General features: G+C 40.6%; 2 protein-coding genes across 9 annotated transcripts in view; one reads left to right on the forward strand and one right to left on the reverse strand.

Annotated features, from left to right (window-relative positions):
• The window catches only part of LOC115179515 (zinc finger protein OZF), a 919,448-nt gene that overhangs the window by 135,863 nt on the left and 771,040 nt on the right, over window positions 1-12,545 (forward strand). The gene's annotated exons all lie outside the window — the stretch shown is intronic.
• The window catches only part of LOC115179511 (zinc finger protein 665), a 514,676-nt gene that overhangs the window by 88,549 nt on the left and 413,582 nt on the right, over window positions 1-12,545 (reverse strand). The window contains exon 3 of one of the 7 annotated variants that reach the window (XM_029741109.1): window positions 3,073-3,182. The exons of the other annotated variants lie outside the window; for them this stretch is intronic. Coding sequence (XP_029596969.1) covers window positions 3,097-3,182 — 86 coding nt within the window. The 3' untranslated portion in view covers window positions 3,073-3,096. Of the gene's footprint in view, window positions 1-3,072; window positions 3,183-12,545 lie in introns of those variants that run through there. 7 annotated transcript variants of the gene reach the window in all.

A 12,545-nucleotide genomic window follows, 5' to 3' on the forward strand; every position in this document is an offset into this window, starting at 1 on the left:
GAGTAAGTATTAGCTAGGTTGCCACTTGTTGTTCGCCTATTGAAATTGAACTTCAGTTCATGAACACAAACAGCTAGCCAGCTACTTAACCCTGTTGCCCAAAGCTTCCATTATAAGCAGCCATCTGGCTAGTGAGGCTCGACAGGACCGGGTTATGTGTTGTGAAGCTAGCCACAATAAGGATTAGGCACAAAAGTGGAATTTGCGATTTGTTTTCAAAATAAAAGTATGCCATTGATAGTGATGAAAATGAATACAAATAGTAGAATTATGCCCTACTTTTACTTTTTTTAATTTCACCTTTATTTAACCAGGTAGACAAGTTGAGAACAAGTTCTCATTTACAATTGCGACCTGGCCAAGATAAAGCAAAGGAGTGTGACACAGACAACAACACAGAGTTACACATGGAGTAAACAATAAACAAGCCAATAACACAATAAACAAGTCAATGATACAGTAGAAAAAATAAAGTCTATATACAGTGTGTGCAAAAGGCATGAGGAGGTAGGCAATAAATAGGCCATAGGAGCGAATAACTACAATTTAGCAGATTAACACTGGAGTGATAAATGAGCAGATGATGATGTGCATGTAGAGATACTGGTGTAGTATACTGGTGTAGTAACAGATACTGGTGTAGTAACAGTAAGGGGGTGAGGTAGGTAGATGGGGTGGGCAATGTACAGATGGGCTATGTACAGCTGCAGCGATCGGTTAGCTGCTGCTGATGTTTAAAGTTGGTGAGGGAAATAAAAGTCTCCAACTTCAGCGATTTTTGCAATTCGTTCCAGTCACTGGCAGCAGAGAACTGGAAGGAAAGGCGGCCAAATGGGGTGTTGGCTTTGGGGATGACCAGTGAGATATACCTGCTGGAACGTGTGCTACGGGTGAGTGTTGTTATCGTGACCAGTGAACATCGCCGAAATCGAGGATTTGAAGGCTAACCGCAAATTCCACTGTTGTGGCTAATCCTTATTGTGGCTAGTTTCACATAGATGGATCCTGACCACCATTAATCAAATAAGAACTGTCTCATAAATTAGGGTTATTTTAGATGACACCTAGTGTAGGTGAAAATCCATGACAATGGTTGATTTTCCAGTATCTAGACTGTTCTCCCAGCAGTATTAAGACAGAAAACATAGGGTTAATTAATAGACATGTGTAAGCAAAATAAAGGCTGAGCTCAGGAGAATGTACAGACTGGGTCAGCATGGAGTTAATCACTACACATGCAAAAACAAGAACGTAAGCGGAAAATGTATGCCGTGCTGTTGTTATAGGCATGAGGAAGAAATTACCTGGTTCTATGACTTGCGTTGAGACATGTGATTGTATATGTATGTCTGTGCCATTATAGGCGTGGGGAGAGCCATTGTGTAGTCCCATGAGTATCATGGGACAGACACATGCATTTGTGTATGAATCGGTAAACAAGCCAGAATTGAGACAGAAAGATAATGGTGGCAAGAGGTCAAGGGGTGTTAATCATCTACATAGAGGGGAGAGACCATGTGTGTTATCTGAAAGTGTGAACCTATAAAGCCTGAGGTTTGTGGCAAGAGAAGTTGGTTCTTCCATGGAATTGCTCAGGTTTGTTACTTTTGTTATAAAGTCTAATTGAATTTACAAGTTCCAGTATCTGTGAAATATTTGATTCAATATTCCACAACACTAGCTATATAGCTAGCTAGCTAACTATATAGCTACCGAAACCGATTATGTCGGTTTGCGATGTTTTTGGGGAAGAACATTGTTTGCATCCATGAGTTAGCTAGCTTTTTTTATGACCAGCACCATAGGTACGCAAGACAACTTTACTAGCATCATAGCATACGTATTGATAAATCATTGTGACATACAGTAAGGGAAAAAAGTATTTGATCCCCTGCTGATTTTGTACGTTTGCCCACTGACAAAGAAATGATCAGTCTATAATTTTAATGGTAGGTTTATTTGAACAGTGAGAGACAGAATAACAACCAAAAAATCCAGAAAAACGCATGTCAAAAATGTTATAAAATGATTTGCATTTTAATGAGGGAAATAAGTATTTGACCCCTCTGCAAAACATGACTTAGTACTTAGTGGCAAAACCCTTGTTGGCAATCACAGAGGTCAGACGTTTCTTGTAGTTGGCCACCAGGTTTGCACACATCTCAGGAGGGATTTTGTCCCACTCCTCTTTGCAGATCTTCTCCAAGTCATTAAGGTTTCGAGGCTGACGTTTGACAACTCGAACCTTCAGCTCCCTCCACAGATTTTCTATGGGATTAAGGTCTGGAGACTGGCTAGATTGACAGTTCTTTTGTGTTTCTTCCATTTGCGAATAACTGTTGTCACCTTCTCACCAAGCTGCTTGGCGATGGTCTTGTAGCCCATTCCAGCCTTGTGTAGGTCTACAATCTTGTCCCTGACATCCTTGGAGGGCTCTTTGGTCTTGGCCATGGTGGAGAGTTTGGAATCTGATTGATTGATTGCTTCTGTGGACAGGTGTCTTTTATACAGGTAACAAACTGAGATTGGGAGCACTCCCTTTAAGAGTGTGCTCCTAATCTCAGCTCGTTACCTGTATAAAAGACACCTAGGAGCCAGAAATCTTTCTGATTTAGAGGGGGTCAAATACTTATTTCCCTCATTAAAATGCAAATCAATTTATAACATTTTTGACATGCGTTTTTCTGGATTTTTTGTTGTTATTCTGTCTCTCACTGTTCAAATAAACCTACCATTAAAATTATAGACTGATCATTTCTTTGTCAGTGGGCAAACGTACAAAATCAGCAGGGGATCAAATACTTTTTTCTCTCACTGTATGTTAGTGTTTTCTCAGTGGCCATGTTGAGAGAAACTCTTCCAACAGTCAGAGCAGGAGTGAAGCTTCTCTCCTGTGTGTATACGTTGGAATGTTCTTAAGTTGCTCTGCTGAGAGAAAATATTCCCACAGTCAGAACAGGAGTAGGGCTTCTCTCCAGTGTTGAATTATGAACTGTCAGATCCCTTGACATTTTGCAGCTTTTCCCACAGTAAGAGCAGGGATACAGATTCCCTCCTGTGTGTATTTTTGGCTTTGATAGAATTGGGAAAATCTCCTCAATGTTGGCAGTGGTGAGACGTCTTAGCTCTGGGATCTTCCTGTTGTTGCTCTCTGGATGTAGAGAATGTCTCAGTATGGTCTCCTGTGTGAGCAACATCAGAAGAACAAGTCAGTTGGTGTGATATACATGTCAATCAAATGTATTTTATAAAGCCCTTTTTACATCTGCAGTTGTCACAAAGTGTTCTACAGATACCCTAACGTATCAGGCGTAGAAGAAACACCACAAGCTTACGGTTTTCAGGCTTTGGCTTCCTCTCTGTCTTTTCCCTGAAAAACGGATGCTTCCGGTGTTTGTTGACTCCACTGAGGGTGCAGGTACCGAGACTAAAACCCCAAAGAGCAAGCAATGCAGAAGCACAGTGGCTAGTAAAAACTCCCTAGAAGGAAGGAACCTAGGAAGAAACCTTGACAGGAACCAGGCTCCGAGCAGTGGCCGGGCTCTGGCTGGGCCACTCAAGGACATTATGAGACTTGTCCAGAAGCCACTCCTGCGCTGTCTTGGCTGTGTGTTTAGGGTCGTTGTCCTGTTGGAAGGTGAACCTTCACCCCAGTCTAAAGTCCTGAGTGCACTCTGGAGCAGGTTTTCATCAAGAATCTCTCTGACATCTACTGTGGGTGCTGGTACTGTTTATATTTAGGTGCAGGAGCTCCACAATACTTTTGAGCTAATACTTAACCTGTAGTAGATAAATGCATAAATGACTCAAAAAACATTTAGTACAAGGTTCCAGTTAGTTTTAGGCAGCACCATGTGCTATTTTCCTTAATGACCTTCCATGTATTCACTGTATTACTTCAAAAACACAACACAGTAACGCAACCGTAAAATTGTCTCCCTCTGAGGATGAAGTTTGTTGATGCAGACCGAGTGTCGCCGCCATTTTACCAGCTTGTGAACATTTCCTTTCATGGCGTTCTACGGACAATTCCTTTAACCTCATGGCTTGGTTTTTGCTCTGACATGCACTGTCAAATGTGGGACCTTATATAGACAGGTGTGTGCCTTTCCAAATCATGTCCAATCAATTGAATTTACCACAGGTGGACTCCAATCAAGTTGTAGAAACATCTCAAGGATGATCAATGTAAACAGGATGCACCTGAGCTCAATTTCGAGTCTCATAGCAAAGGGTCTGAATACTTACATAAATAAGGTATTTCTGTTTAAATTTGTTTTTTTACAAACATTTCTAAAAGCCTGTTTTCTTTGGTATTATGGAGTATTGTGTGTAGATTGCTGAGGAAAACGTTTTATTTAATACATTTTAGAGTAAGGCTATAAAGTAACAAAATGTGGAAAAAGTCAAAGGGGTCTAAATACTTTCCAAAGCACTGTAGCTAATTAAGAAAAACGGGATTGTCTTTTTGTCCTCCTTTTTAATGTTACAAATAACAATGAAAATCAACAACTCTGTCTCTGTTGTCATATGTTTCTTTCTAGTAAGTCTTTTCCCATCCTGGAGTCTGAGACCTTGTGGAAATCTGTGGTAGAGAAGAATGTATGGCAATTTAGACACTACGTTACCCTACAGTAGTTATCCTGTTGTCCATATTTGAATGTTAGCTGAATTTTATAGCCAGTGATGAGAAACAGATCCTTCCACTGTAAACTAGCTGATAAACTGTATGATTCAGTAACAACAATTTTCAAAGACAAAACTGTTACCTTGTAAAGGTTCATACCCTGCTTGCAATGCAGTGGAAAAGGAAGTTCCTTCAAACTGTGTAATCTGGTTGAAAGGAGTAGCTAGGGAAATTGGCTAATAAAATTAGCATATTAAAGAACGCATTAAGTTAGCATGTGTAAGTGTATATTTAGCAGCTGTAGGCGTTATTTCGACGTGTGCAGGACCACTTGCAGCTGTTTATTTAGCACATTTGCACGCGCTTATTTGACGTGTGTAGGCGTTAATTTAGCGGGTGAAGACGTTAATTTAGCGTCTACACCTGCTTACTTTACACACGCAGCATTAACAATATCGCGTTTTGACCACGTGCTTTAAGACCCAAACGGCGTTCCATACGCAGCAGTCGCAGTGCAAACTGCATTGCTACAGATGCTAGTTCGATGCCAGTGCCGGCCGTGACCAGGAGACATGAGGCGACGCACGATTGGCCCAGCGTCGTCTGAGTTAGGGGAGGGTTTGGCCGGCCAGGATGTCCTTGTCCCATACAGCGTTTCCTCTGACGTAATTTTTTTGGGGGTAGATGGGTATAATTTGTATGCATAATAGTAATTTTGGGGTGGATGGGTATAATTTGTATGCATAATGTATAATAGTAATATTTAAAATTACTGTCGGGTAATTTTGTATACATTTATTTAAATTTGCATCGGGCCGCTTCTGGGGGGGATTCTGGTAAGAATCCAGCAGAGCTGGCTCAATTCCGGTAGATAGGAACAGCCTGATGTACTTGGGCCGATTCTTGGCAGTCATTCATTTTGATTACGGGCCGAGTCCGACACCCGATTCCGGGCCGATTCAATCAGTTCCGGCCCCCCGGAAGAGGGCCGCTTCTGGGCCTATTCTTCATTGCGAAGTTGCTATATATTGTCAGGAACTGGAACAAGCTGTGTTACACGTCGATCCAGACCACCCCAATGCTGCTCTGGACTCAGGCAGGGCCATGACAATGCCAATTAGAAGAACAGACTTAGGTCCTCTTAGCAATAGAGACTAGTTGGAAGGTGTAAATATGTAATTGTGTGACTTGTATGTTGTATTTACAGCTGACGTATCCAGTAGGTTGAATAAATCTGGTGTGTGCTTTTACTAGTTGTCAATCTGAGTTTCTCCTCTGTTCATTCAGAACTTAACAATCCTTTTATTGAGACCACACTTGGCACACTTGATATTGCGGACCCAGCAGAGAATCAGGGAGGAGGGCCGTCATGAGATATAATAAGCAACTAATTCTCAAACCCTGAGCAGTATGACATTTGATTGATTACAAATTACATGACACTCCCTGAACTAAATGTAAAAATACTAAACCCTCCCCTTGACTGAAATCTAAAAAGAATGACACTCCCTCATTTTCCTCCAGGTAACAATTATGTAAATTTCACCTCTCCCTAAGCGACGGTTGTTTAATGATATACATACTTTGAAACTACTACATATGTTTATTAAATTGTCTTTTAAAACTAGATGTATTATTTTCGTCCTTCATGATGAAGAATGTATTTGGATAACTGCATGGAACTTGATTGATCCGCTAATGAAAAATAAATATTCTACATTCTACTGCTCAGCCTATGGGTTATCTATACAGAAAATGTGTTTGTTTAATTGATAGCATGCTAAATAATTTAAATGTCTATGTATCTACTCAATACATGTCACTACACCTCTACATGCCAATTAACTAGCCCCCAGTATGTTTTACAATGCATACAAATAATGTTTTGCACTATAAAGGACATGTTTTCAAATGTAAATAAATGTGAAATAAAACAAATGTATTATTTGTTATTTTTCATAATTTTAAAGTGTTTTCTATGGTGCCAAAGTCCAGGGATAATATTACTACCACAATTCAAGTATGATCCACTTACTATTGGGGAATGGAACCAGAGAGGAAGCTTGCGTTTCCCTTTCCATGTCCCATTGTTCAGAGTGGAAGAGCTGTGAACTCACCTGTGTTGATCCACATCTACCACAACATTTCCTATTGTGTTAGTAAGCACCACAGCATTTTAGGAAGCCATTGTTCAAAATGTGTTCATAGGTAAGATTACAATGGGAGGGGGTGTGGCATGCACAGGGGAAGAAGTTGATCTCAGACTTCTATTTAGTACTGGGATCCAATTCAGAGTTGACAGATTAACAGTGAGGACAAACCCAACCTGCCTCTCTCCTTCCACACTGAGTATAAACCTACAGTCACTGGGTCCTGATTGTGACAGTGGAGCCCAGTTTGCACTGCAGGATCCAGAGATGGCATCAGTGAAACTGGAAGACTGCAGTCAAACACTGGAGCTGAATGTCAACATTAAAGATGAGGAAGAGGAGAAGATTGGGAAATCTGTTAATCATGGTAAGAGCAGGTTCTATCTATAAATTATTTTAAAATGTAGACCTCCATAAATTAAATTATGACCCAGTCTATTGTTAGGTTGAATTCTGTAATTCTGACATCCAATTATCTTCAAAGCTTTTGATTGAGGAAAATGTGGAATTGGAATTTGGGTTACCCTGTGAATTGACTGGAATTGAAATGGAATTGACCCTGACAGTTGCTAACCCTTTTGATAGTGAGCGGGGGATGAGGGAAGTTGGTTTTGAAGTTTCTGTCCTATATCTGAGAGATTAAGAAAGATCAGTAAAACATATATATATATTTACCTGTATTTAACCCATTTTTTCAATATATACTTCTCAAAAAAAATGTTTTTTACTTGTACCTGCTACCTTCAGACACTTGTGGGCGTCCTAGAGCAAAATGTACTTGTTCATGAGTCTCACCTTGTAGACTACAGACAGAAGTTAGTGTCTCCTGGTCTGACAAACAACACCACAGCTCTGCCACCTTCCACCGCAGATGCAAAGGCTGACATCAGCAGATGTGGTGGATTGAGACACAGCACATGCAAAAATACATCTCTAGCTTAAACATTAGGCTTTTGATGGGGATTTTTTATTATTAAGCTAATTTGATTTCGGCAGGGGTGCGGACATTGACTCTTGGGTTTTTAAAAGCACACCAGCGTATACATAAAGAAGAGATGCTGGTAACACTTCCTTTCATGGGGTCCTTATTACAGACTCTAATTAATAATTGCCAGCAATATACCCCCCTGCATCCCACTGCTAGCTAGCCTCTGAAGCTAAGCAGGGTTGGTCCTGGTCGGTCTCTGGATGGGAGAACAGATGCTGCTGGAAGTGGTGTTGGAGGGCCAGCAGGAGCAATCTTTCCTCTGGTCTAAAAAAAATCACAATGCCCCAGGACAGTGATTGGAGACATTGCCCTGTGTGCCATCTTTTGGATGGGACCTTAAACGGGTGCCCTGACTCTCTGCGGTCACTATATTTCCCATGCCACTTTTCATAAGAGTAGGGGTGTTAACCCCAGTGTCCTGGCTAAATTCCCAATCTGGCCCTAATACCATCATGGCCACCTAATCATCCCTAGCTTCCAATTGGCTCATTCATCCCCCCTCCTCTCCACTGTAACTATTCCCTCTCCTTAACACAGATTGTAAACTGGTCACCAAGATGCTATCTAAGAGACGGAAGTCATGTCTTCAGTCATGTCTGTTGGTCAACCCAGATCAGACTGGCTTCATAATTAATAGATTGTCCTCCAATAATCTCAGAAGGTTCTTTGATATAATTCACCTTGCTAACAAAAACAAAATACCTAGTTTCGCAGTCTCCCTCGACGCTGAAAAGGCCTTTGATAGGGTTGAATGGCCATACCTTTTTCGCGTCTTGGAAAAGTTTGGTTTAGGTACCGTGTTTGTAAATTTGATAATATCACTCTACAAATCTCCTAAAGCTAGGATTGCTACCAATGGGATTACTTCCTCCTCTTTCCCTCTCTATAGGGGGAACAGACAAGGTTGCCAAATTAGCCCCCACCTCTTTGCCCTCGCCATCGAACCGTTGGCTGAGGCTATTAGAACGTGCCCTGACATACATGGTTTTGAGGTGGGCCCTCATACCCAGAAGTTATCACTCTTTGCGGACGACCTTATCTCATTTCTAACAAACCCAGAACACTCCCTCTCTCACTTGCAGATCCTACTACAGTGTTATAGTTCTTTCTCTGGTTATAAGGTTCATTTTGATAAAAGCGAAATCTTACCGTTGTCTGTCTTTGACCATCATACCATCAAGCACAAGTTTCCTTTTAGATGGTCGCCACTGGGCTTCACATATTTGGGCATAATGGTGGATGGTAACCTGAACAACCTCTATAAACTCAATCTGGCCAGCTTGTTGCAAAAGGTGGAGGGTGACCTGTGTAAGTGGATGGACTTGCCCCTCACTCTACTGGGTAGAATCAATGTGATTAATATGAATGTCCTGCCCAGATTTCTATATTTGTTTCAATCTCTCCTTATCCCTGTGCCCGCAGCATTCTTTTCCTCTCTCGACAAGCTGACCAGACGGTTTATCTGGCATGGCAAAACCCCTAGGGTTAGCCTGGACAAACTGACCCTTGATTACGGTCAAGGGGGCTTAAACCTCCCCAATTTTAGAATGTACTACTGGGCTGCACAGTCTAGGTTTCTGGCTCAGAGGTTTGACAATGGTCCCTCTCCCTCATGGTTGAACATTGAAAAGCTTGAGGTAAATGATGACACAGGGGCAGAATTGTTTTACAAATGGGACAGAAAATCTATAAAAACCATCACAGACAACCCTTTAATCATACATTCTGTCCTGGCATGGTGCAAACTGCATGAGCTGTTCAGACGAGAGGGATTCCTTTCCCCTAAAACCCCTTTATGGAACAACAGACTGATCCCTATGTTTTTCCAGAATAGTAACTTTAGACCATGGTCTGATAAGGGGATCACTCTTCTGGAACACTGTTATGAGGAGGGAGTTCGTATGTCTTTTTATCAGCTGAAACAGAAATACCACTTGTCTAACAGGGACTTCTTTAGCTACCTACATCTACGAAACTTTATTAGGGTGACTCTCAAGGGACAATGGAACCTACCTAAGATGTCACCTATTGAACAACTCTGCCATGCAGACCAACCACTATTCAAGACCATTTCCCGTGTTTACGCTGCTCTTATGTCAGTACTAACACTGCCTGAGCTAGATAAACCCTGACTTAGATGGGGAAAAGATCTGGGTATTGATCTTGATGAGGGTCTATGGAGTGACCTATGCAGGGATGGTGTTACATCCACATTGAACTCCAGATGACAGACTGATCCAGTTTAATTTCCTCCATCAGCTCTATATCACCCCATCTAGACTGCACAAGTTCAACCCTGATATCTCCTCCCTATGTTTTAGATGTGGCTCAGATGAAGGAACATTCCTCCATTCCATTTGGCAGTGTTCAAAACTACACGGTTTCTGGCAGGGGGTATGAGATACCATATCCTCAATTCACGGGGTTGCATTCCCTTTAGACCCCGAGGTCTGTCTACTGGGTAACTTTACTAACGCCAATCTTAGGCAAAGCCATACTATAAAGCTAACAGAAATATTGCTAGCGATTGCCAAGAAATGTTTTGCCTTGAAATGGAAATCGGATTCCTCCCTGCCAGTTGCAATGTGGCTATCGGAAGTTAATAGTTGTATCCCACTGGAGAAAATCACTTACTGCTTGAGGAATAAGTTAAAGACATTTTACAGAATTTGGCAACCTTTTATTGACTATATGGAGAATCTCCCCCCACATCACACTGATTGAATCTCTAGATAATCCTTATATATTGTTTCACACGTAATGTATAATATGTAGCTTACGGCAGGTGACCATATGATCCAATGTCTAATTATTATTATTTTTTATTTTACTCTTTATTATGACTTATGTATTATGTGTGTTTGTATATATTATTTGTTTTGTTACGCTCGTCTGTTACCGTCACTTTGCCCTATTGTTGTCTAATATCTTTTCACTTTTGTTTTGAATGTTCTTAATTGGAAAATGCAAAAATAAAATATATTTTAAAAAATTAAAAAATGTAATTAGTTTGTATCCTGTTTAGTGAATGATTACTGCGAGTATTAATGGAGTTTAGGACATAAAACTGTGAGGATGCTCATTTAGAAATGTTGACCCAATCAGAGAAGAGGAAATTGCCTCGGATCAGAGAGCAGGGTCAGGCCCAGAACAGAAGATGGACGAGTTGTGATTCTGACATCTGGCTAAACAAAGAGGACCATGGACATTCCACAGGGGAAAAGAGGGAAACTCATTGGGGCCATAAAATGTATAGCTGGGGAGGTGACGCCAATAAGGGAAGAGTATAAAATGTGTTGTGAGCTTTCTGAATGCATGCACTCAGCTGACTGTATCCTTGGTATTAAACACTCTCTTAGACTTCTCTTGAGCTTTAGGTCTCAATTCCTTATTGCAAAGAGGTTGCAATTGCATTTTTCTTTTTAACACTATCAAAGCTAAAAATACACCTAAAAATACACTCAGGAGAGAATCTGTATCTCTGCTCTGTCTGTGGGAAGAGCTGCAAAATATCAAGAGATCTGACAGTTCATCAGTCAACACTGGAGAGAAGACTTACTCCTGTTCTGACTGTGGCAATATTTTCATTCAGCAGAGCAACTTAAAAGGACACCAACATATATAAATATGACAATCCTCCTCTGTTCTGTGACTAGCTAAGATTAAAATCATTCCATCACTTAATTCTCAATAAATCGTATTCTTTCTCACTGTGAGAGAACTGTGCAGAGGAAAGGGAGCGTTATAGAATGTTGGCCTCTCTGTACTTTACTGATCAGTTTGCACCTTGTCAGTTTTGGTGTGTTTTGTTAGCTTCTACTGGAAAGATATTGAGATGACCTTGGATTTGCCCTTAGGGTTGAATATCCTCTGTGGGGCTGGTTAACTGGGTGGTAGTAGTTCCCTCTGCAGTTTTCTGTGGTAATGAGCTGGTAGACATAACATGTATCAGGTAGAGATGGTGTGATGATCAGTTTTCTGTGGGAATGAGTTAGTAGACACAACATGTATCAGATAGAGATGATGTGATGATCAGTTTTCTGTGGGAATGAGTTAGTAGACACAACATGTATCAGATAGAGATGGTGTGATGATCAGTTCTCTGTGGGAATGAGTTAGTAGACACAACATGTATCAGATAGAGATGGTGTGATTATCAGTTTTCACCATTAGTTTGGGGGGAGACATTTTTTACTACATAGCCTGTACATCAATAAACTAAAGTATATGTGTTTATTACATTTTATTTTAAAACTAGATTAGTTATTTTAGTCATTGATGATGAATATGTTTGGACAGCTCCATTGAAGCCAGCTTAATTGATCTTCCCATGAAAAATAAAGTTTGTACATTCATTTGTACTGGTCAAACTCTAATTCTCTTGTATAATGAATTACAAAAAAAAACATATTTTAAGTGAAATATTTAGTGCTTAGACAGGAAGTTGAAATGAGCATCACAAAGCTAAATCTGACCTATTCTCTAACATGTTTTGTCAGCATAAGCAGCTGTGAGACCTTTAATTTAACCTTTATTTAACTAGGCAAGTCAGTTAAGAACAAATTATTATTTACAATGACAGCCTACTAAGGAACAGTGGGTTAACTGCCTTGTTCAGGGGCAGAATGACAGATTTTTTACCTTGTCAGATCGGGGATTCGAGCCAGACAACCTTTCGGCTACTGGCTCAACGTTCTAACCACTAGGTTAACTGTGATGCTAGGATATATGATACGCAGTGACAACTATTGTGAATAAGCCACTGCAATTATGAAATTGA

This window comes from Salmo trutta, chromosome 39, assembly GCF_901001165.1.
Source record: "Salmo trutta chromosome 39, fSalTru1.1, whole genome shotgun sequence".
In the NCBI taxonomy this organism is placed as follows: Eukaryota; Metazoa; Chordata; class Actinopteri; order Salmoniformes; family Salmonidae; genus Salmo; species Salmo trutta.